This window comes from Crotalus tigris, unplaced genomic scaffold, assembly GCF_016545835.1.
Source record: "Crotalus tigris isolate CLP2741 ecotype Arizona unplaced genomic scaffold, ASM1654583v1 scf7180000024376.1991246, whole genome shotgun sequence".
Lineage (NCBI taxonomy): Eukaryota > Metazoa > Chordata > Lepidosauria > Squamata > Viperidae > Crotalus > Crotalus tigris.
The window spans coordinates 592,695-619,043 of record NW_024100546.1 but is presented as its reverse complement, the minus strand read 5'-3'; the positions used below and the strand labels follow the sequence as shown (position 1 = coordinate 619,043).

Here is a 26,349-nt window from a genome sequence, read left to right as displayed (position 1 = left end):
AAATGCTATATGAAAACATTTATGCTTGTTAAATATTCATGTAATAATGACACAGCGGATTCCATTCCCACTCTGAGAAAAATCAAACGTGGCAATATTTTAGCTCTTCTATTATTTATCTTTTCTGTTAACAACATTGTTTCAGGCTCACACCAAATTTGATTTCCATCCCTGAACCTTGGCCCGCCAATCAATTTCTATCCTTCCAAATGCTGATGACATTGCTTCTTGGCTTGTGTCCAGGAATGGCCTGCACATCTTGTTCTGAAGATAAAAGCTGGAAATCAACCTTTGAGAATGATGACAGATGCATCACAAAGAGCCAAACAGCTTGCATAACTGGAAATTATATGCAAATTGAGCAGGTCAAGATATACCTGGAAATTTGTTTCAAATCTTCCACTGCCTGAAAAAACAACAAATTCAGGATCTTTTAGTACAGGCTACTAATGCTAAAATCAAACCTATTAGCCATATGGGTAATAATTGTATTTCAGCCACAGTCAAACCATTAAATGCCAAGAAGACAAACTTTCTCATGTAGAGTTTTGCACCTAAATACATGGATGCATTTGCATTTGAAGCAATTCCATGCAAATTTTGGAGATCATCCAGTGTGCCCTCTCCTTTCCCCACACCAGGGTAAATATTGTCCTCCGGCTGTGCCCTGTTAAAGGCCCCAATGAAACCCTGCTAGTTGAAATATTGGTTGAAGGGAAGTATTTGAAGATGAGTTCTTGGCTTACCTCTCCTTGACTGATCAATTTTTCTCTTCTTGGAAGAAATAAATAGCTGCTGATTTGGGTTATTGTGGCCTCTCAACCCACACTTTACTCATGCTGTTTTAGTAAAAGCTATAGGTGAGCTTACACATAAAATATTTCATTCAGATTTTCAAAACGGAATATTTTATTCAGATTTTCAAAAGGGAATCTCACCCCCATGTTACTCTTATCAGCACATCTTCCAAATAATTTTACACATTCTTTTAGTTTCAAGCAGAAGGACATTTTTGTTTGATAAGTGATCTTTAAAAATCATGGAGAGATTTTTTTTAAATGTTTGTGGTGACCCGTGGAATGGAATGCCCATGTCACAGCTGTTGATAGATCGGGACGTAGATCGTTTGAAAAAAGTGTGGATTCTGGCATGATGTCACATGTTCCGACTAATGAAGCACTTCAAAGAACTTTCAGGCATGTTTCCTAAAGTCTTTATTTGCAGAGCTACAATTTTTGCCGGTCACCATGTTGGACTGGTTATGCCAGAATCTGAACTTCCTGTCGCTGGCATCAAGCTTTCCTTGCTCAACCCCTCCCTTCTCATGCAGTCACAGGTCACATTATCCAATTAGTGAGAAGGTCAAACGTTTACTTCCTCTTTCTTTCCTGGGCTTTTCCCCCCCCCCCCGCTCAGTCTAAGCTAAGTATTAACCCAATAAATGCCAGACAGTTTTGCATATTGTCAAAGCAAGAATATACAGTATTTGCAGCATTGACAGCCCACTCTTGTTAGGCATGGCGGGGCTAATGAAATGGAACCCCAGGGTGGATTGGAGAACCATACAACTGTTTAGGCAAGGGATGCCAGAAAAAGTTGCATTAAGAGCTCTAATAGACTCCGGCTGCACTCACTGCCTCATAAGCCCAACCCTGGTGGAGAATTTAGGAATCCTGGTGAGGAGGCTGAAGAAGCTGATTTCATTGGATGAGTGCATTGCAGGAGGGATCCCAGCCACCCTTGCCACACAACCCGTTCAGTTTACCATAGGGAACCACGTAGAGTGACATTTGTTCAAGCAGAGCTTGAATCAATCACATGGGCTTTTTTGGACATGTCTCTGGAACCAGGTGGCGCAGCAGTTAGAGTGCAGTACTGCAGGCCACTTTAGCTGACTGTGTTCAGCAGGTCAGCGGTTCAAATCTCACCGGCTCAAGGTTGACTCAGCCTTCCATCCTTCCGGGGTAGGTAAAATGAGGACCCAGATTGTTGGGGGCAATGTAAATATATATATACATTGCTTACAGGTGTACACCACTTAGAGAGTGCTTGCACTTAAAGCGGTATATAAGTCTCATAAATAAATAAATAAATAAACCACACCTGATACCTGGGTTCTGATTATTAACAGATGTCCAGGCTCATCCTCCTAATCCTAAACTGATCTTTTCTTTTCTAGAAAAATCTCTCAAAAGTCTGTTAAAATTTGTGGGTCCACAGTCTCCATACTGACTTATAATGTCCAATAGCATTATAGCTGATGAACAACACCTAAAACCCGAACTACACACTCTCACCAATGTATTAACATCCAATGGATTCCATAGAAATAAGATTACAAACCTAATCCAAAAAGAAACCCCCACTAAAATCCAAGACAAAGAACAAGAAAACGGCAAAGCCCTCCTCCCATACATAAAAGGCACCACAGACAGAATCAGTAAGATCCTCCATAAACACAACATCAAAACAGCATTCTGCACAAACAGAAAAATATCCACCATCCTTAGAAACCCCAAAGATAAAATTGAATTAGAAAATCAAGGAGTATACGAAATCCCATGCACCACTTGTCCCACCACATACATCGGACAAACCAACAGAAGAATAAGTGCACGCATTGAAGAACATAAGAACTCAGTCAAAAAAGAGGAACCAACATCTTCCCTGGTCCAACACCTTAAAGCCACAGGACATGAAATTGACTTTAAAAATACCAGAACCATTGCCAAAAGTGAACATTTTAATAACAGAATAATCAGAGAAGCCATCGAGATAGAAAAACGCCCACACAGCATGAACAAGCGAGATGATACCTCCCGCCTACCAGCCATTTGGAAACCCGCCCTTATTGACAAACGACTCCCTAACACAAAAAATGATACCAGACCCACACTCACAAAAACCACACAGGATGTCACCACCACACATCCACGCAAAAAACAAACCCAAAGCCACACCGATGACGAGGCACGACCACAAACCAGAAGCCAGACCACAGCTGCATCATTAGCCACTTTAAACCCCTCCAATCCATACATGAAGCAAACTGACACCCTCCATGAAGATGAAGCACGACCACGAACGCGAAGCCAAAAAGTAGCAAGGCAGCCCAAAATCTCAAACCCCTCTGCAACTCAGACTAACCTGAGCACAACCAAACAGAACACTCCCCCAGCCAATCAGAGCACAGCCAAGCCCCTAACCATTCAGAACACACCTCCACCCAATCAGAACACAGCCAAGCTCCCACCCAATCAGTTCATACCCCCACTGGCAGTTAAAAGGAAGAAACAGCTAAGACCACACATTGCTGCTCAAAGCACGAAGCTGAAAACACCAGCCTGAAGATGACGAATGGGACTTCGTCGAAACGTCGCCAAGCATATATATATATATATATATATATATATATATATATTATATATATATATATATATATATATGTAGGTCTTTGGTTGTTCGGGTTTTCTCTCGCGTAAAATTGGAAGTGTCTTGGCGACGTTTCGACGAAGTCCCATTCGTCATCTTCAGGCTGGTGTTTTCAGCTTCGTGCTTCAAGCAGCAATCGATTGCTGCTCAAAGCACGAAGCTGAAAACACCAGCCTGAAGATGACGAATGGGACTTCGTCGAAACGTCGCCAAGACACTTCCAATTTTACGCGGAGAAAACCCAACCTCAGAAAACAATATATATATATATATATATATATATATATATATATATATATATATATATATATATATATATATATATATATAAAAGAATCATAAAATATTATTTCAGTGTATAATTACTGTGGTAAAATGATTATACGCACAAAGATGGAAAGATTTGGTATTACCCACCAAGGAGGAATGAATGGTGAAATTGACAGAACTTGTTGAGACAACCAAACTATCTTCTTTGATTAGAGAAAAGTCATTATTGATATTCATGGATGCGTGGAGACTCCTTATGGACTTTTTGGGTCTATGAGTATAAATTTAATAGATTACAAGATCACAACCAGGAGGGTCACAGCATCCCTGCACATTGTTAGTTAAAATATCAGATACCAGCTGAAGGATGTGTTCAACTGAGTGCTCTGCTACTCAGTGTTGACAAAACTGACTTGGAGAGATGAATGGTCTTACCTCAGAGAAGGTCTTTCCTATGCTTGCTCTTAGATTTTGCTAAACTGGGCTGAGATTAGGGCTCAAGTGTAGCTTTGAGGAAAGAGCTGCTTCTGGTAATTGCAAGCTGAAAGATGAATACACATGCTATGACAACATATTTAGTTTATTTAGTACAAAATATAAGCTTCCAATAACAGCAGTGTCTTCTACATAGATCTGCTAATGATTTCATGGTTTCAATTAGATTTTGCCCACATCACTTATCTTTTAGTTACTATTGTGCCAGCCACCATGTTTTAATATAATTACTACTATATTATTCTATACATTATTAAAAATATCCAATTGATTGCTTTAATCTTCTGACTGACTTCTGCAAATCTTTGACTAGACAGTAATTTCTACAATTATTTTAGAGACTATGCGAGAATTACAGCATGATAAATAGTTTTGGGATCCTGCTCAGCTCCTAATGTTTACAATACTTGAGGCGTGATTATTTAATGTCCCAATAGTAAGACATTGAAATGCTAACCACCATTAAAAAGTAGCTTGTGAACGAACTCCTAAATTTGAACCTAAACTAAAGTGATTCTGCAAGCAATTTCTTATGTTTGTATTTCAATCCAAAATTCAAAGCAAAGAGACTCCTGATTTTGCTTTGCAACTGATGGAAATTCTATTTACATATCATTTCAGGTGTATGGTAGAAAATGAAAATGAAGTAGAAAACACACCCAGCTACAATCACTTGCTGAGAATTCATGATTGGAATAAAGTTAACATGTGTGATACAGGAATAGTATTTCTTTGAAAATGTCAACACCCCAGATCTACTTCTGCTGTGGTTACAAAGCAAGTTTATTAGATTGGTGAAATAACTCTGTCTCTCTGTCTCTCTTTTCAACACAAGCAAAAGTATTTAATACAGAGAGGCTTAGGAAACATCCACAGATTTTAATGAAGACAAATACATTTGCTCAACTAAATATACTGGATATATTTTAACATTATTTGGAAGCATTCATGACCTGAAAAATGTTTGAAAATGGTGTAAGTTTGATTTGGGTGCTCTAAAACAGTCTCATGTTTACAAACCTTTAAATAAACATTATGATAAACAAGAAAACTTTCTCTTGCGCTGATAGCACTCCAGGTGGCTGCCATTTTGATTGCAGTAGCCCTCCAGCAGTTATGGAGCATTATAGCTTGCCTTAACCATACATCTTGCCTATTGACCAAATGAGCACTTGGTTGCAAGGCTAATATTAAAGATATAAATCCTGTATTAGAGAAATGCAATCTATTTTGAAGATAAAAATAGCTATGTTCCCAGAAAAAAAAAAGGCTCTGGAAGGGTTGGAGTGCAAATCCCAAAATAAAGCCTGGTTAGAGATACCAAAGATTTATTTATGATAGTCATCATACTTTTTCAGGGTTCAGCAAATAAACTTGGAGGAGCAGTGACATCACCCTGAGAGTTTTCTTTCAGCAGGAAAAAAAGTATGGAAAATGTAGGAATGATATTGGAAACAGCTGTTTCCTGAAGCCAGCAAATATTCCAGCAATTTTGAAGTGCTTCAGCAATAACACCTATGATCACATCCTTTTCCTGGAAGTTCAGACTCTGACAGTGTGAGATCTCTTCAGCATAAAAGTATAGTCTATATACATCACCAAGAATAAATAGTCAAGGATACCTTGTAATGGATGGAGCCTACGTGAGTTTGGTGTAGTGGTGAAGGCACCAGAAACCAGGAAACCAAGAGTTCTAGTTCTGCCTTAGTGGAAATCTTTCCAAGAAAATTGCAGGCACTTGTTACAGGCAGTCGCTGAAACCAACGCTCATTTGAAAGTGTGTGCTTGTTTGTGCATGCACAAACACACACACACACACACACACACACACAGAGGCTGTAATAGACATGTAGGCTTATGTTAAACTGATCTTTTTGAATTACACATTTGCAGGAATAGTTTAGGACAGTGGTTCTCAACCTTTTTAATGCCGCGACCCTCAACCGGTCGTAAGTCGAGGACTTTCCCTGCCCGGGAGCGCTGCGCATGCGTGGTGCCACCCCCTGCGCTGGCCGAGGCGTAGCTGGCAAGCGGCAGAGACAGCGCAGGCCGACCACCGGCTGGGCCACCAGCTGGCCCAGCCCAAGGGAGGTAAGGCACCCGCCGGGCCCCACGCACACCAGTAACCCTCTCTGCGCCCACCGGCCTCCCACCTCCCACCCCTGGTCCTCTTTTACTTACATTTTTAGTAGTTGCTCAGCAGGGAGGGGTGGAAGCTTCCAGGCAGCTCGCCTTCGCTGCAGACAACTTGCAGCACCGTTTGCAGAATGGGACTTTTGGCGGGCTCAGCAGGGCAGAGACAGCCTGGACAATTCCTATTGGCTTTTGAAAACCAATAGAATTAGACTCTATTCAAGAGAGTCTATTCTATTGGCTTTCAAAAGCCAGTAGAATAAAAGGGAGTAGCACAGCTAAGGAAAAGGGGGAAAAAATGGTGGACTGTGTTGTTTGGCGACCCCGGTGAAATGATCATTCGACCCAAAATGGGGTCCCGACCCACAGGTTGAGAGCCACTGGTTTAGGAGGTCTTGGCATTTATCACATTGGGATTTTATTGGAACTAAGTTTAATATTCAGAAGCAAGATTCCTTTTAAATCTAATAGGGTATGCTACTGTTTTAATATTTGTGTGTTTTAATGGATGTGGTAGTTTTGTATTTTATTGCTATCGCTTGGGATATGGGTATCTAACCCAGGTCATGGTGGTTATAGCCAACCATTAATTAGAAACTTGAGTCCTGGTTCAAAGTTATGTTCCCTTCCAAAGTGGCCGATTGAATCTTCCCGCTTTTGGCGTAACATGTGAGCAACAAATGATGGTAATAGCTGCAAAGGCAATATAGGAGCCATCTCCAGTGCAACCTTTCCTACTATGGTTCCCTCAAAATGTGTAAGATTACCACTATTGTAATTCCTACTTGTTTAGGGACAAAGTTGATTTAATCTATTATTCAAGTGTTGTAATGAATGGCAGTATAAATATTTTCCTATGAATCATAGGCAGCTTGAAGAGCCTGTATTAAACCGAATGCCAATGTGTTGAATGAAAACGCTGACAAGCTTAGAATTGCTTTGAAAGAAAAACACTTCAGAAAGAGATGCTGTATTTGTATATATGCATGTACTGTATGTATGGTATAAATCATATTTAAGTGACTTCAATATTTACTTTATCATTATTTTAATATACTATTTTACTTTACTGACCAAACGTTTGTTTTTTGCATTTTTGTTTTTGGTTCTTTTAGCTTCTTCTGAATGGGTTTTTATGTCTTTCTGTTCTGAAATGTTTTATGTTAATTCTTCTCTAAGGAAACACATTTGGGTAAAGAAATGTTTCACTTCTCACCAAAAGCACTGCTTGAGTTTTACACAGTTGAGCCACGTTGCTATTTCTGATTCTCAAATGTATGATGTTTTGAAAAGTAGTAGCAATTTTCAGAGTACTGTGTACCAGAAGAATATTTGGTTGTTAGTTTAAAGAATCCTATTTGTATCTTAGCCATTCTTTGATGGTGGTGGGAAATAACACTTCTTTAGGCATAAAACGAAGAGGGGGGTAGTAGGAAAGACCAGGAATATTGATGGAAACTCCTTGGAAGACTGAGAAAAATATACTGTAGTTCCAAAAATCCTTCTATTACAATTGAAAGTCACCGGATCTAAAGAAATGTGGTCTGGACCACAAAAGTGTTTAATCCATTAATTTTGGTAGCATTTCGTGAACTACTGCAAAAACTAATGAATCACCGTTGGCAGGGTAGGAGCAATACCTACACAAATTTCAATTGAGATTGAACAACCCAAAGGGTGTAATTTATTCAACTCATAGAGGAAGTTGTTTTACTGTGGATGAAGAGTTGTATATTTTAATGATCCAAAAACTGGGCTGTGATCTGTGAAATCCTATTAAAAACACAGCTGAAAGCCTCAGCCATCTATATCAGTGGTTTTCAACCTTCCTAATGCCGCAACCCTTTAATACAGTTCCTCATGTTGTGGTGACCGCCAACCCTAAGGGCTCTCCAAGCGTGCAACGACGCCACCCACTCACCCGCCGTGCCCAGGGCTCAGCGCGCCTCGCCTGTCCTTGCCTCACTTCTGAAGGTCGCCAGCCTGCCTGGCTCCAGCTGGCTGGGGGGGGGGGGCAGGAAGGCCACTCCGCCGGCTCCACCCAGCCTGTTTGGAGAAGCGCCCAGGCGGGGAGAGGGAGAGCCAAGAGGGCGACAGTGCCGGCAGAGCTTAGTTCAGCCTTCTCTGCGGAAAGGGCCGCAAAGCAGCGCAGCCTCCCTTAAGAGTTCCTCGACGGAAACAAATACGGCGCTGCAACAGCCCCCAGCTCGAAGGCGTGTGGAAATGGATAGAGGAGCTGTGGTCTCGGTTCCTAAGACCATCGGAAATGTGTTTTTCGATGGTCTTAGGTGACCCCTGTGAAAGGGTCATTCGACCCCCAAAGGGGTCGCGACCCACAGGTTGAGAACCGCTGATCTATATTAACAAAATGCACAGGAAGCTTTTGGAACAATTAGGAAGAGTACTAATGGTGGATAGGAAATAGTATTATGATATTGTCAAATTAATAGGGTTGGAAAGTATCGTGGATGTTTTCTAGTCAAGCCCCCTACCCAGTCCAGGAATCTCATACCATTATTTAAAGCCTTTAATGCCTTGTTACAATGAAGTGTATTTTCATGATTTAAGTTATTAATATCTTTTACCCATCAATCAGTATCTTCTGCAGCACAAAAGGCGATTTAACAGAACAATTCTGTAGCCCTCATTACTATCATTATGCCAGTGCTGGATGAAAATATGAAACTAGAGCTCTCAAGGAACATCATTAAAACAGAGCAGCATCTAAATACATTTTTAAAAAAGTTATATGCATTGTGTTTTGTCAAATTGAGTCAAAAATTTGGGAATCACCCTTTTATGGGAATATCCCCCAGCATTTTGGAAGCCCAGAAAAATTCTAGTGTCTTTCTCTGCGATTACTGAAGTTTAATAGTAGGCTTTGCATCAGCCGCAGTTAAGTTTCATTGCATTTTCTTTGCATATTTTCATCAGTGCAAAGAACTGTGTCCACACTGACATTAATTTTCATAAGAGCATTTCCTCCCTCCAAAGCTGTCAGCCTTAACAATTACTTTTCATCAGTGTCATCTTTCTCATAGGAGAGGTCAACAAAACTTGTGAGTTGAGCTTGCTAACCTACCATTAATTCTATATTAAGGTAAAATGGAACAGGCTGAACAGAAATAAATTGAAACTCACCATGGCCTTTCATTTGCATAATAGAAAGTGTGACGTGTGTGGACTTCCAGGGAAGAATGCTGAATTGAAGATGGCTCCAGTAAAAGCAGAACCGATGACCCTAGCAATGAAGAGCTGGCAAATGGATTGGCTCTTCATAATTCCTCTCTGGACAAGGAGATACTCAGATTGCTCACAAGTACTCCAGACAATTGCTCCTCATAAGGGGACAACAAGACAGCAGTCTCCAGTGGGCTTAGAGTTCTGGGAGACGAGGCAAAGACATCTTCTCTCAAACCTAAGTTGGTGCCTTTCAAAAGGATCCACACCCTTTCCAAAAACTGCTGATTAACTGTTTTCCAGCTATTAGGAATCTTTTAATCTACAATTTTACAGCATTGGGTGATTTTCTTTCAATCCTTAGTAAAAGAAGCTTTACATACAAGTTTAAGGATTTACTTTTTTCTTTTGGAATAAACAGCAAAACAGAATGGAACAAAATATCTTTGCATTGGATATATTGAAGGGTATTTTTGAACAATGGACCCAGAAGTTATTTTAAGAGTGTCTGCCTCTATCTATAGATAGTCTGTGTCCAAAAAAACAGGAGAGGAACAAGTTTTATTGGACAGAACTGAAATGGATAAGAAGTAGATTTCAGAATGACAGGTTACAAGAATGATATGGAAAACAATACTGCATTGAATATACAAATGAAACCCGATGTCTTAATAATAATTATTAATAATAACAAAAGGGATATGCAAATAATAAACCAAAAGATTGACCTGGAAAAGTTTCCTATATGAGTTTTACAAAAGAGACTTGTTAAAAATTTTGAAGGATATTGTGAGGAGGAACAAAGAAATAATGAAATAAGACCAAGTTCTGGGACAATGTTTGAAGGGACTAAAATCAAGATTTGTCGGTGGAGATTCTCAGTTATCTAGGTCATATTTTGAGCTTAAGTTGCTGGATGAAGTTGCCTTTTCCATCACTATTTTCTAAATGTTATTATAACCATATGTTCCTTACACCTTTGTGCCCCTCAGTGATTTCCATTGTTCTCAGAAGTGGGCATGAGATGTCTTCAGCTCCCCGAGACAAATTGATGAAAAGATCTCAAATGTTACTTGTGATCAGATATAAAATGGAACAACTACTTTGTCATAGCTTAGGTTATTTTTGGTCTGTAGAAAGCCAGAACAATTCCTTTAAACCTTAATACAAACAGCATCATGTAAACATTCTCTGATATTACTAAACTTCAAAGCGAATGATTCTACAGCAAACATTTTTTTGCCAGAACTCAAAGAGAAATAACCAGTGAGTGAATTCAAGGTACTTGATAAAGCACTGCAGATGGGGATATGGTCAATGATTCACATGGCACCTTACCTTGACTTATACAATTGGCATCTTAAGCATTGTGAACTAAAGGAATTATATAAGCTCAGTCTCCAGGTATGTATCAATCTTCTGCTCAGAATTACAAACATTTTTGTTTCTGCTTGTTCTTCCATCTATGGCTTCATTTTGTTTATGAAGACTGTAATAGATTCTACTTATGGAGCAGCAGCAATAACACAATCACAACCAGATGCAGCTAAGCAACAAATAAATCCTAACTAATTAGAATTGGGTCTAAACACTGAGCCCTAATGAGCCTAAAAAAAGTGAATGGAAATAATGCTCTTAAATGAAAGGAAAAAATGTAGGAAGAGGTATATGAGCCAATTGGAAACACTATGGGAATAAAAGAGAAAAAAAGAGGATTTTTTTTTATTCTGTATCATGTATTTTTGAACAGAAAATGAACTGTGAACAGCAAAAAATAATGGATGCTGGGAAATAAAAAAAAAGACCAAAAAGTACATAGTTTCGTGTTTCGACAAATAAGAAATAATTCTGGACAACAGAAAAAAAATGCCAAAAACTTTGCATATGCATATATTTAAATCCATTTTTACAGCTAACAGTGAGCATTTACAACTCTTGATCTTTAACAATAAATGTGAAAAATAAAGAAGAATGAGAAGGGAAGTACTTTCCGTGGTTGAAATGTCCATATTTATTTTCCCCCCCATAGGCATTAAAATGGCAGTGAAGTCTTCTGAGAAAGAGGCAAAGAATGAGAAAGGTGCAGATATATTTTGACTGAAGTTTGTGCTTCAAAAGTACACTATTTGTTTTAAAAACCAAATGATATTTATTTATAACAATCAACTCCATATGTGTTTTCTCTTTCTCTGGCCAGAGTTGTCAATATTTGAAATCAGTTTTAAAATGACACATGGCATTAAAATGATGGCACTTCTAACCAATGTGGCATTTCCATATTTACAACAACTAAAAAGAAATTTACAAGACATGATAGCATACAATCTTGACATTTAGTAATAGCGGTAAAACAAAATGGCATCTGGGCATCTTTTTCTGTACAACTATGAGAATAAGACTTCTATTCACATTTTTTTTAAAAAAAATCATTTGTAATTTCATCTGATCTACACATTTCCCAAATCCATTTCCCTCAGTTCTCAAACCTTTCATCACGTTGCCCACACCTTCACCGAACTATAGGAACTACAAATAATGAGATCTAAAATCTAAACAGAGCAAACCTCCTCTCTTTCAAATTTCTCCCGTCATCCTGATTATTAAAACTCTTCCTTCTTTCCTTCTTTGTAATTCACTTTCACACTTCTCCCTCAAAACAATGAATCCATTACTCAATTTCTTCCCAAGCAAAGTTTGAAACTGTATGATTTATGAATGCTACACCCAAGAATCAGGGGACCCAGGATATTGTTCTGTTCTGTAAGAAGGTCGTCTGGTAGAATAGAAATCGACATAGTTTGTGGTTGATTTCAGTCCATACTGTGTTGTGTAATCTGTAGAAGCTGGGAAGTGAACCCGATCATCAAAATATGGGTCTTCGTAACTATGTGGGGATTGCAAATACAATCTATATGCATCATAATGCTTTCTGTTGGAATCATCTTGACTGTAGTATAAGTGCTGATGCTATTTGGAAAATAAAACAAAAGCACAAGCAATATTATTCACTTTCTTAGAACTGTATAACAGATTTCCATGCATAGAAGTAGCAGTAAATTAGTCGTATGAGAAATGAGTTCTGTGATGACATTTCTACAGTGAGAAATAATATTTATCAAATCTTGTGCAGTTTATTTTTATTAGCCTTTTTCAGATCCACTTTCAAGAAGGCCAACAATGAGCCTGTATAATTTGCAGCATAATGAGTTAGCTCACAAGTACAGTGTGTATATAAAATAATACTTTTGATCTGGTATTTGAGCCCAAGCATCTGTGGAGTCAAGAGACAGTTTCTTAATCAAGTATGAAGATGATGGTGATTATGCATGCTTTAGTCTTTAATTAACAGTATTTTCATTTTTTTGTCCTCCCTAGTAAATATACAAATAACTATCAGGAGATATTTATTCTTAGGAAACTGTAGTCCATTTCAATCGACACTTTCATTGTTATTTAATAAAACATACCTAAATTACTTTCCTGAGGAATATGGTGGCTCACGTGGTTAGGGCATGGCCGGAGGTTAGAAGCTCATGTTTGAGACATGAGTGCTGCTGCGGAGCAGGGTTGAGCCCCCGTCCTTTGCTCCATCTCCTGCCGGGGACATGAAAGGAACCCCAATTGGGAGTCCCCGGGGCAATGGTGATGTCATGAGTTAATCCTTTCAACCCAGAAGTGCCTTGATCTCTTCTTCAAAATAAAGTTCCAGTCTTCCATTCAATACTTGTTCCATTGCCTATTCGTTTGCTAGAATGCTAGAATGCTGCAAATGCATTATTTTCTCTCTAGCGCATTTGTGTTTGGGCACTATACACAAACTAGTGTCCTCCTTAGAGAAATTATTCACCTCTTTATAAACTTCCATCTTTGACTACGCCCTGAGAAGAGTTGCTTTTTTTCTATTATTAGTTTGTACTTTTTCCACAATTCACGAAAATTCAAAATTGTAAGAATTATGCCCTGCATTTGAACAAAGTTCATTACTATGAATAATGATGGAAAACCAAAGTGTCCTATTGTTTCTTCAGCTGTTTCATTAGTAAGCTCACACACTAGCATCTCATCAACCTCCTGCTAAAGGCATTTTTCTGTATTGAGGATTTGGTTCTATGTCATTTTTCATTCTTTACTAATTGCAAATCTTGTTGTGCAATTGATTTTATAATTTCCCTTTTTCTGGTGGCACATTTTAAGGATATGATTAATTATGCCTCTGTAGGAAAAATTATCTTTCATGTATAGGCCACCTGATGTGCAAATATTGCATATGTGCTTTCAGTGAAGATGCTCCATAATCCATTTTGGTATACCCATGGCTCCTTTGTTTAATTTGTCTATGTGTTATTTGTATTCCTGTTACCTAATGTCAGACAAATTTCTTAAGGAATATAGTTACGACTTTTTAGGACCTTGTTGTGTCTATGAGTATTGGCCAGAGTTTTTCTTGGAGGGAAGAGGGAATACATTTATATTCCTGTGCTATCGGACATTTTTGGTGAAGAGATATTTTTTTCATAAAATTTTACATGATTTCTCAGGATAATGCCCTGTTTAATGTCCTCAGATTACTGCAATGCCATTAACATAAAATGCACCCACACTGGGACACAAACTGATTATCTTTAGAATAAGCTTCCACACCTTACCTGTAGGCGCCGATTTTGGTCCCTTGCTGGTGAGGAATAGGAACTGATATAAATTGGCGAAGGTTTACTAGAGCCTGTAGGTAAATAGCAGTATTGTATTAAAACCAAATTTCATGCCAATTGATTATTTTATGCTTCATTGAAAGAAGAACAAACTTTTTCAATCAATGTCAAAAATAAACTGGTCTGGTATCAGAAAAGCTCCACTGGCTCTCAATACATTATTTTGGAAGCTATTTTATAGGTGATTTGCAAATATAACCTCAACTTGCTTCCAGTATGCTTCCCCCATCCCAACCCCTGAACTTTTATAAACAAAGAGGTTAAATAGAGAGAGTAGTTTACATTCTTGCTTTCAGTTTCATCTCACTGGGCCCTTACCAGTATAGATGTCTTTATGTGCAATCCCATCGCCTTGGCTATTATAATATTGCATAGAAGACTGGGTCCTATCATATTCAGAATGAGGGTCTCTAATTCCCAAGAGTGCTGGTGAGGAAGATGTGCTGCCAACTGAGGAAAAGAAGGCGGGAGAGAGAGCAGACCAAACCAAGAAAGAGAGAGAGAGAGAGAGAGAGAGAGAGAGAGAGGGAGGGAGGGGGAGAGAGAGGGAGAGGGGGAGAGAGAGAGAGGGAAGGAGGGAGAGAGGGAGAGGGAGAGAGAGAGAGAGAGAGAGAGAGAGAGCGAGAAGGGATGAGTATCAGATCCATTCAGAAACTATACAAGTGATTGATAATAATCAACTGCTTGACTAATGACAAAAAAGGACAAGTGTATATCTGCCAGTATTAATTGTGATCTGGAAGAGAGACTTTGCACTCAGTGCAGCAAGTAATCTGTTAAGATTAGAAATATGATGATCCAGTTAAAATGTTAACTTCAAACTCCAACTCCAGTCGTTTATTGGACAATGTGCCCATCTCTAGCTCTCCACTTATCCAATTGCACAAGGCTATTGTAAAGATTAAATTAGGTGGTAGCAATACCGTGGACATAATGATGGGACACAAATTTGAAAATATATAATCAGCAACTAGGTAAAATAGACATTTATTAGACATTAAATACATGGCTTTTAAAACATTAGTTAAGTTCCTAAGTAGTGGAACAGAAATGATTAAACCAAAATAACAACAAACAAACATCTTTAAAAGCAAGGCTATTTCCTAATGTATACAAAGGCATTAGCAATTTTCTAGCAAAGAACCTTTTGACTTTATGGATCTTTAGAGGATGTTTGCTGATACTTTTTCATTATCACAAAAATATATCTACTTGTGCAAAGTAATTGTTTTCTTTAAGCAACACAGCCTTCTTTTGGTCTCTTGCTGCTCCAAGGGGGAAAATGGCATATATCTCCTGAAAAGAAGTTCCCACTTCAGTGGACAGGAAAAAAAAAAAAAGGAAGGAATAAAATTCATATCTGAATGCTGGACAACGATAAGGACATCAAGGAACATTGATTTCTGCCACTCTTTCATCTCCAATTCAGTGTATCTGATACCACATATGTTTTGCAGCATCTTTTGGAAGTCACATACATCTTGGCAGCTGGCAAGAAACTGAACAGACCAATATGCTTGGACACTGGAATTTCTAACATTTGCAGAACTTCAAAGAACCAGCCCCCTGCCTGATATATTCATGATTTCTGATCAGCAGAAAACTTCCTGTGTGTCTCTTTTCGTCTTCTTCTTGGCCCTCCCTTATCCTGTGCGATAACGTATCTGTGAGGATTGGTCAAAGAAGTCCTACCTGGGAGGCTGCAATGAATGGCAGAGCTGTAGAATGCAGGTGCACAATATTCAGGAATGCAAGTGGATGGGTATGGGGGCTAAAACTATCTGTTGCCTCTCTGCTTGAAGGAAAATGTTGCTGTCCTTGGGGGCAGGACTATGCATACAGAGAAAGGAAGCACTCGTTCCTCTCCTGCTTCCAATAAAATGAAAAGTTGATTAATTGTAGTTAGACCTCTAGGCTGTTGAGCTTAATATTGTCAATACTCATGGGGGGTTAACTGAGAGGGTTTCATTCAAGAGTTTTTCCCTTTCTCATCTATAGAGACAAGAAATTGAACCAAGGGCCATTCAAATACTAATTTTTTACTCTTTCTCTGATCTGAGCGTTCCAGTATGAATACTGTTAAGGTTTAACTTCAAGTATTCTCTCTTTGATTGTGTGCTTTAGAAGTCACCTTGGAGAGCTTTTGATTAAAAGTTTATAAGCTAGCCTTGCTTGATTTTGTCATATCAAAATCAAGTCAGGAAAGATAGCTTCAACTGCATAGGAGAAGAGAGGCTGACAGAGAACAATTTTCTAAGGTTTCAAAAGATGTGTGCAAAACCTGTTTGGTTAATGAATATCAAGTTTGGCACATACAAAAAAGGTGATTGACTGACCAGATTGAATAATAGGTGACATCTGCTGATTTGCTGTAGACAAGGAGGGATGTGACTTGAATCTATCACGCTCAAGTGTTGACACAGGAGTAATAAAATGATTTTGATTCCAGCCATCCTGTGGAAGAAGGAAAAGAAGGTCACAATAAATAAATTCCATTTAATTAAGAGAAATTGTTCAGACTTCACTACGGCATTGAATCTTAAAGAATATTATGTTTGTGAGAAAAACAGTTGATATATTACCTTTTTATAAATGCTACGTAGGTCACGATATTGCCATAATGTGTTGAGCACCTGGGCTGCTGCCTTGACAACCTTCAATGATGATCTAAGAAGAAAAGATGTGTCAGACATGCACGCACACACACTACACAATGGCTGGCATGCAGTGCTAAGTTACCGTTAAAATAGTTTCCTTTAACAGAATTTTCCTCTTGCAACCCCAAAATCTAACTCTGAAAGCAGAGTCTGCAGCTCTGAAAGTGAGAAGTTCTATTAGATTAACATGGATCTGCTAGCAACATTCCTTGACTGAAAATTAACTTCTGCTTTACGTGAACCATAATTCACTTGAAAGAACATCAGTATTTTATGATCAAAATGAACTATCAGCAACGAACAGATAAATGGATAAGTTGGAAATGAAGTCTCATATCCCTATAAAACAGTGGTTCTCAACCTGTGGGTCGGGACCCCATTTGGGGTCGAACGAACATTTCACGGGGGTCGCCAAACAATGCAGTCAGCCATTTTTTCCCCTTTTCCTTAGCTGTGCTACTCCCTTTTATTCTATTGGCTTTTGAAAGCCAATAGAATAGACTCTCTTGAATAGGGTCTAATTCTATTGGCTTTCAAAAGCCAATAGGAATTGTCCAGGCTGTCTCTGCCCTGCTGAGCCCGACAAAAGCCCCATTCTGCAAACGGTGCTGCACCAGTTGAGTAATCCTCGACTTACGACCGGTTGAGGAGTCCTCGACTTATGACCGGTTGGGGGGGGGTGTCACGGCATTAAAAGGGTTGAAAACCACTGCTATAAAACAAACAGGTTATGGCCCAGATAGCAAAGGACCTTGACTGTACCCATGGAAAAAAGATGAGGAGAAAACCAAATGCACCCTTTTACTATGTGCACGGCTCTTCCTTTTTAGGAGACTGAAGTGCATAAAGGCTGTAAACCAAGAGTTGATAGGTTAACAGAGAACTTAATTCATATGCCTATCCTTTTTGGGTAGCATGATACATGTATTTCACCTTGTAGCAGTTATGCCAGCATACTGTGATGTATATTTCAAAACCACCTGGTGTAGGGAGTTAGACTGGCATGGACAGGTGGGGTTTTTTGATCTATCCAGATGTGTTCTTTATTTATGGAATGGCTGTGGTATAGTTAAGAGCACCTAGGAAGAATTAATTTAAGTGGTTCAGAAAGAGGGGAAGACAAATATTCATTAAATTACCACTAAGAAATGAACCTCTTTATAGACTTGTAGCACCACCGATCTAATGAGGAAAGGTGCTAAATGCTAGAGAGCATAATCTGGGAAATGCCCGATGAGGATGAGGGATACTAAAGGGATATGAGATTCTTTTCTATATTTACGCTTTTCTGTTGGATGATGCAGTGTCTTGTTCCCTTGCCTATGAATATTTTCTATCTATATTATGTTTTTTAGTTAAAGTTACCCTTTTGCTATGCTTTGCTTAATAAACATTTGTGTTTTTATTTGTGTGTTTATTGCTTTAGAGTCCACAAAATGCAAAATCCAGTGTTATTTAAATTTGGGGTATTTCCGGATGTGATCACAGCAAGCTTCTTTTTTTAAAAAAAAAAAAAATGTGGAGATTGCCATGCATAGCTTTGACTATGTAGCCATTCCAAATGAAAACAACAGGGCTCGACATTCATTAGCAGAAACAAGCTTGAATGTATCATACTTCATTTAAAAATGCCTTAGTTACCAATCCATTTACAAACTCAGTTAAAGATGCAGGTTTTGGCTTACATGATGTGAGTTCTGAACAGCTCCTTCCATATAAGCTGAAAGCAGTGATTCTCAAACTAGGGTCTGTGACTCAGAATTGAGCCACACAAGGACAACTGTAGTCTCCCTGCATTCACCATCAGCCAGCTGGCTGGGCAGAATACACCACTTCAATCCCCACCTCTCAGTGTCGTTCCCTGCCAGTCAGCTGCTTCATAGGAATACATAAAAACTGAATTCACTGAAGTTCAGAAGTGGCACATGGATACTGTTATTAAAATAGTAATCCCCCCCCCCCGAAGAGGCATCCATTTAGTTACCCACTCTGCATCCATGGTGTACTGTGCTACATGGAACTGTGATTGTGACTATAGCAACTCAAGAAGTAGAATGGGAATGGGAAATTTGATGGGTTCTGTTGAAAAATGGGCAGGTTTGTGCTAAGAGTTGATATATATGATATACGCCGCACAAAATAATTTAAATCGTTATGTTGAAAATTTTGGAGCTGTATTGATATTTAACAAGTTAAATATATACCTTTGTTTCAAAAAAAATTTTTTGCAGGTCCATGATCAAAATAAAATGACTGACTGACTTAATTTTTTGGTACATAATAAATTTGATTAAAAGGGACTTTTAAAATGGGGTGGACGGGAAGGCACACACAAATGCAACTATAATTATCATTCAGTGAAAAATGGTATTTTGTATGAACATGTAGGCCAGGTTCTTTTAACCTGGAGATCCATGCATTTTTCAAACTTTTCTTTGGGATTACTTACAAAAGATTTAACAAACACTGGTCTAATTGTTTATGAAAATCAGGCTTTCTATCAATGATGACCTCTAAACATGACTTTTCTTTTCCTGAAGCTAGAATTTCACTTTCATTCTCCTCCTTTATTTTGTTGAACCTGCTGGGTTTGATTTTACCTTATGAGATTGGAACATGCACACAGTGCCATTTATTTATTTATATTTTCCTCATATCCTTTATTTTATTAATTGCCATTCATTCATTAATTCATTCACACTGTATTCTGCTCTGCCCCAAAGAATCTGAACCACTAAGACACTGAACATGAGAATAACAGAATTCAAAGCCCTAGTAATAAGAATAAAATATTTAAAAAAAATTCTATAATACAACTTAAGAAACAATCCCAGGCACCAATCTTACGATCTCCAAATAATTCTTAAAGAGCCAGGCCAAGATTTAGTTCTTTTGAGTGTTGGAGCCAAAAGAGACACAGCGACTGTAAAAAAAAAAACAACCTACTTTCACACCACTCCCTGTAATCTGATGAGGAGGAGACACCTAGACATCTTCTTAAAGGTTAATCAAATAAAGTTGGTAATTCTGTCTGAAGTAGGAAGCCCTGAAGGTAATCTAGACCTATGCATATAAAGCTTTACAAGTAATAACAGGAAACAAGCAAATAACTAATGCAGCATCTGAAGGATCACTGCTATATCATCAAAGCAGCTTTTAGGAATTTGATAATTCAACTGAAATGTACTTTTATGCACTTTGACAAATATAATGGCTAAAAAAATATACTGACATTTTTAAATAATCAAGATTGCGTCGGCTGGCAGTATTGACTAGCATGCGGCAACAAAACTGAATACAAAAATGTGTCATATTAGGGCCACTGGCTTGGATTGGCAAGTGCTTCTGTAAACATTCAAGGTCTTTTCACACACCTCATTTCATTTAGGAGAATCCCACAACCTCAGTAACAATTGTTCGTGTGTATAGAAGTAGAGAGCAAGAATTCCTTTGGTACAGGTGACCCAGTGTCCTTACATATGCATAAGAATTACATATTTAATCTAATTTAAAAAATCATCCCTAAGTGGCACTGAGAGTAAACCAAGAAAGATAGCGATAGAGAAAAGAGACTAGACTTCAAACACAATTTAATGCTTCATTATCGCATCCTTCATTTCGCTCTCTCTTTTTTTCCACTTTCACAGCAGACATTCCCAGCAGCTTTTTCATGCTTTGCAACATAGCCACCTTTTAATGATCAGGCAGACATTGTCTTTTTATGACTCCAACCAGCCTTTGGCTGGAGGTTCCAACAAATACACACAGAAAGACATATATATGTGAGCACATATATACCCACATTTTCTTTGATCCGGTGTACAGCATCAACTTGGAAAAGCGATAAATATCACTGGCATTTACAGAAATTTTTAATCCTGAAGCAGTTTGCAAGAAAAGTGCTTACAAATAAATGCTCCGTAACAAGGAGAGTGGCAGGCACTGTGTGGACCTTATGAAAATGAAAACAGGAAAGACGCTAAGTTTCCTCTATTTCCTCCCAAACTAACACATATAAGGCTAGTCAGTGAATTTAATAAGCGGACAGTGCGGAAACAAAGTTCCCCAAATCAACAGCTATTTCCTTAATTTGATACATTCCTGTTCTCAGAAGCTACCGAAGGCTTCTATTGGAGAAATTCAAACATCCGGTACTGACCTGTCCCCTCTTCCTTTGGTTATGTTCACCAGTTTTTCTATTCCTCCCGTATCAGCCAAAGCTTTGGCATTTTCCATGTTTTTACTGGTGACCTCGTGCAAAGCACAGCAGATGGCTGCTACTGTTTCGTCAGAGAGAATGTTGGGCCCACTGCCTCCTGGAAGGCGATTTACCAAGTCCCGCATAGCGTATTTACCTGAAAAGCAGGCAATGAATTATGCCACAGTATATACTTTCATCATCATAAAGAATGATGATACGGAGAAATATACACATTCAAAAACAATGGAAGGAGGTTCTATTTAATATGGGAAAATTAATTTCATAAAAAAATAAATAGTCCTATGCAACTCTTTATATAGAGCAGTGTTTCCCAACCTCAGCAATTTTAAGATGGGTGGACTTCAGCTTCCATCATTCTCCATGCTGCTTAGGGAATTTGGGGAATTGAAGTCTATCCATCTTAAAGTTGCTGAGGTTGAAAAACACTGGTTTAGAGGGAAAAAGTTAGGTACTGCAACATCAATTTTCAAATTAAAAAAATATGTACTAGATTCATTTATTGGATTAAGGGAAAATGTGATTAAAATGATTCTGGCAAGAAGCCAAAGTACACAGACATATACAAATCTGTTTACTTATTTTAGATAACCTTGTTTTAGCTGAGCTATTTTTAAAGATAAAAAGGCACAGTTGAATTAATTGCATAGCTTTCAATATGTGGTTTCTTGAAACATGGCAGATATTTCAGCAGGCTGCTCTCCCTTTTTCTTTCAAGCATAACATGGAATACGCAGACAACAAAACAAGATCAATGTTACGACCTAATCTTGGCTCTAGTGAGTATGGAGGCAATAAATGTGTATAGAAGAGAAAAACCAGTTCTTCACATTATGGGTCTGTTCTTTGAAAGGTATGAATAGGGCACAGATATTCTGCTTGCTTCATTTTTCACCTGTTACAAATAATCTCTGTGAATCTCTTAGAAAGGAAAAGATGGACATTGCATGATAAAAAAAAACAATGACCTCAAGCTTTGGCTTGATACAATTTAGGGACTTTTAATTAGTCTCTTTTTTACAAACATGAAATGTATATGGATATAAATCATAATTTTTGGATTTAATTAGACAAGTCGTGCCCTGTTTGGGTCATCCTTTCCCAGATATTTCATTCCTGAAATAGAGAAACAGAACGACTATGAACAGACTGCTATTGAATCAAGGAATTCTATTGGAAAATGAGTAGTATTGTTTCCTTCACTGACAGTACTGAAGGAATAATATTTTTTCATCATTTCGGGGACACGTGTAATGCATGTGGAATTGATTTTTCTCATTGCTTCATTGGAGGGAACCCAAGATAGAGTTCTTTGAGAATAGTTCTGCAGGAATCTTCATTGAGATGTAGGAAGTTGTCAGAGCCCATTTAAAAATATGATCGCATGACTTCCTGAGGGCTAGGGCAGGATTAGTCTACCTCAGTGGTTCTCAACTTGTCGTCTGCGAAGGCTTGAAGAAATGTTATGATTTAAATCTTGAGTCTTGGGGGTCCACGGTGAAGAAAAGGTGGAGAACCACTACCTGATCTCCAGTGGCTGAAGGAGGGGTTGGTCAATATTCATTTTCAAAGTAAGAGCAGTTGAAAAATGAAACAGGCAAGGACTAAGACAAATTGGCTAATGTATTTATTTGACTGAATATCCAGGCCTATGTTTATGTCAGATATAGTTGTTGCTTCTTTAAGAGCCACATGATGAGTCAATTTCTCAGTGCTGGGTGGGGAAGGAGCAAGATTGGCTGGGAAATTGTCATGGAATGTTCAAAATGACTATCATGTGGCTTCCGGTTCTGGATCGCAGCGCCAGCAGATGTTCAGCAAGAGCCCTCTCTCCGCTGTCCGGTTTTCCTTCTTCGGAAGACCCTGGAGGGGCGACCACCATTGAGGAGGATCCTCACTAGATTGTGGAGGGGCGGCAGCCAAGGCAGTTCCTCAGGACCGAAGAAGAAAAGATTGTCCATTAACATGGTCGATCACCAAGTCTCACCAGCCGAAAGTTGGGTGAGACCCTTCCTTACCTCTCTTTTATCCTAACTACTTTCCTGTGAAAGCCTCCTGAAACTTCTCCCCTGCTCTTAATACAGCGGCATTTGCCTACTTTGGGAATTTAACTCTTGAAAATAAAAGAAAAGAATAACTAATCTCAACAACTAAATAACTGGATTTTTATTTTTGGATACTTTGGGGTCCCAAAAAATTCCTATTATAGAGACCTATCATTTTATCTATTTATTAACTTTTTAAAAATATCTTCTTTTCCTTTTTCTAACTGGAATAAAAACCTAATGGGCGTCTGGAAAAAGAATTCATAGCCTGTAGGGGACATCTTGTGGCAAAGCCTGGTACAGCAACTGCATTTTTCTGCCTGTTGACTCCCTTGATTTGCCATTCACATTATCTAAAAAAAGATAAGAGTTGGAAATAGCTGGGTGGCGAAAACAACTTCTAGAAATTGTGGAGGTGGACACTGGACTCTTACTAAGCATAGCCTCCACTAAAAGACTATCTCTAACCACAACTTAACTATAAACTTATACTTGAAAAAATTCTTAAAGCCACGGAGTTAATGAATTCCAGAGTAAAAGCCAAAGATGTTACCCCAAAAGTACAAATTGAACCCCAGATGCCAACTAATCAACTTACAAGCCAAAAAACAACAGAAGAGGAACAAATTAATACTAAAGAGGATTCTACACAACAAGACGTACAACATTGAGAACTTTGATAACCAAATACTGATTTCAACTAAAGTACCTTAACTCCAAAAGCAACAGGAACTGAACAACAAATACAACACATTGAGAACCTAAACAATCTAGAAAATCAATTAATAACTACAACACTGGACATGACCTTCTACTCTAGTCAGACGAAATTGGAAGAAAAAGAAGAAGACCAGACTGAAGTGATGATAAACACTTTAAACCAAACAGGGAGATTGGAATTATTAGGCCAACAACCTAATAACTACAAAGGGGCCAGTTCCTTTGAAAAATTGATAATTGGCTGTTCTCCCTTGATTCAAACAATATGTGTAGGAATGAAGGGAGACCTATTTGAGGACTTAAAGGCACTGGTATGGAAACCTGCCTGGCAAAAAAAGAAAGCCAGAGTTAGTTTTAAAAATTTTAAAAACTTTTTCTTTTTGTCTTTTTTCTTCTTCTCTTCTTGATTGATGATGGAATAGCTTAAAATTCTATTTAACGGGTTAAGGAGATTTTTAGAGATATTGATTGATTTAATATTTAGGACCTAGATTTATAATGTAAATGAAAATTAATTGTTAGATTATAGTTTTGAGTTATAATATGGAAATGGGTTTGTGACAGAAAGATATTTTATTAGCAAATGAGGAGCTATCAGGACGAGAAATAGAATATATTTGTGAAATAAAGTAAGAATTTAATTTTCGGAATAATATATGTATTCTAGACACGACAATTATTTAGTAATGAAATGAGGGAAATTAGGGTTACTCGAAGTTTAATTATTGGTTATTAATGGCTAAATTGGAACATGGTAATTGGAATTAAGTAAAACTTAAAAAACAGGATTTGGATATGTATAACTAAAATTTTACTGATAAATGTATTGACTGATTCAGCCCTATCTAGAAACGTATTAACTTGAATATGATATAAAAATTAAGGGAAACAGAAAGGGAACTTTTAATGAGGTAACCTGAGATATATAAGAATGATTCTGTTATTGGATTTTTGATTACCCTATCACCATGCTGCTTCCTAATTACTTGGGATGTAAAAATTAAAAAAATTAATAAAACTTGTTTTTTAAAAAATGACTATCATGTGACTGCAGCAGCCTGAAGCAGCCACAACCTCCCCAAATTTCATGCTCTAAGGAGTCACTGATTCTGTATTTTGGACACATTTGGTAAGTTAGTCCATTTGAGGTCCCTTGGTTCAAACACTGTTGTCCTATGGCGCACTGTTTTACCCAGATAAAAGACATGACAAATTTTTCAATAATATATAGATGAGAAAAGCATTAATTCTGTGCTATAGTAACCGCAGACAACTTTCAGTATTTAAGTAAAAACTACGATCGATCATACATTTAAACATTTATAGTCTCCAAAGAGGAGGGGATGGGTCATCCCCTCCAGTTGATGCCAATTTCTCAGCTTGTGCCTCATTGAAATGTGAACTGAGTATGTATCTCATCCTTTTTTCAGTACTTCTCTCAATTTTTATGAGCTGTCAGATGATAAAACAGATGCAGCATAAATGATTCTTCAAGTTATGATGTCCATGATTTATCTGCTGCATGAGCCCTACATTTTACAGAAAATGTTGAAGCCTGTTTGAATTTATACATTTTATCATGATATTAAGCACGTCTGAAGAAGCTAGAACATGGCTAACAAAATGTTAGCACATTCTCATCATGAAATACCAGATGCATCACCCTGGTATCATTTCACCAATTGATCAAATCCATTGGTTCCTTATCCCAAATCCATTTCTTATTCTTTCAGCTAAACAAAATCCCAAATCGTATTATTATGTACAGAGGCATATTATAAGCCAGACATGTCAAACACAAGGCCCGAGGGCCAGATGTGGCCCGCGAAGTGGTTTCAGTGGCCCGTGAAGCCATCCTGGAAACAGTGAGGGAACGGCCCCCGCTGCCATGGCCCTGGCCAGCCAGGAGCCAATATACAATTTTGTAGTGGCCATCTATGCTGAATCTTAGCTCCACAAGGCCGTCTAAAAATAGTGAGGAACCAGCCCCTGCTGTGTCGGCCCCGCCCCCTGGGTGCATACTGAGGAGATGTCACCCTTTGTGAGGAATGAAGAAATGGACCATGCCTTGGCGCTTGCTTCGGTCCCACCCTTCTGCCAGAGACCCTCAGATCTGTCCCACTCTTGCCCAGGCCCCCACAGGCATCCTTGACACGAACAATGTAGAGCTGGCCATGCCCATCCAGTAGGCCACACCCACTCCATCCATGCCCACCCAGTAGGCTGCACCCACCCGGCCCCCCGAGGGCAACCGTAATGCTGATGCGGCCCTCAACGAAATTGAGTTTGACACCCGTTATAAGCTTTTGCCCTGCCTATGAATCCCTTTCCCAGGTGTGTTGTTTCCCAGGTAAAGTGTGTTTAAACTTTCCTATTTTCCTAGCTATGTTTTAACTAGCTTTTTATATTAAGTGATCACAAAATCACTTTTATATATTTTAAATGCTTCCTTGCACAACTTTTTAATGAATTTCATAAGTTTCCACTGT

The 26,349-nt window shown here is 38.4% G+C and overlaps 1 protein-coding gene across 2 annotated transcripts in view; it reads right to left on the bottom strand.

The window, feature by feature from the left end:
• Window positions 1-11,377: 11,377 nt before the first annotated feature.
• PKP4 (plakophilin 4) overlaps window positions 11,378-26,349 on the bottom strand; it is a 67,098-nt gene continuing 52,126 nt past the window's right edge. The window contains exons 13-18 of one of the 2 annotated variants that reach the window (XM_039328376.1): window positions 21,036-21,231; window positions 16,802-16,886; window positions 16,556-16,673; window positions 14,538-14,669; window positions 14,157-14,230; window positions 11,378-12,477 (exon numbers count right to left, since the gene is read on the bottom strand). In XM_039328376.1, the coding sequence (XP_039184310.1) occupies window positions 12,229-12,477; window positions 14,157-14,230; window positions 14,538-14,669; window positions 16,556-16,673; window positions 16,802-16,886; window positions 21,036-21,231 (854 nt within the window). In that variant the 3' untranslated portion in view covers window positions 11,378-12,228. Of the gene's footprint in view, window positions 12,478-14,156; window positions 14,231-14,537; window positions 14,670-16,555; window positions 16,674-16,801; window positions 16,887-21,035; window positions 21,232-21,258; window positions 23,027-26,349 lie in introns of those variants that run through there. The other variant, XM_039328377.1, reaches the window with a different exon arrangement.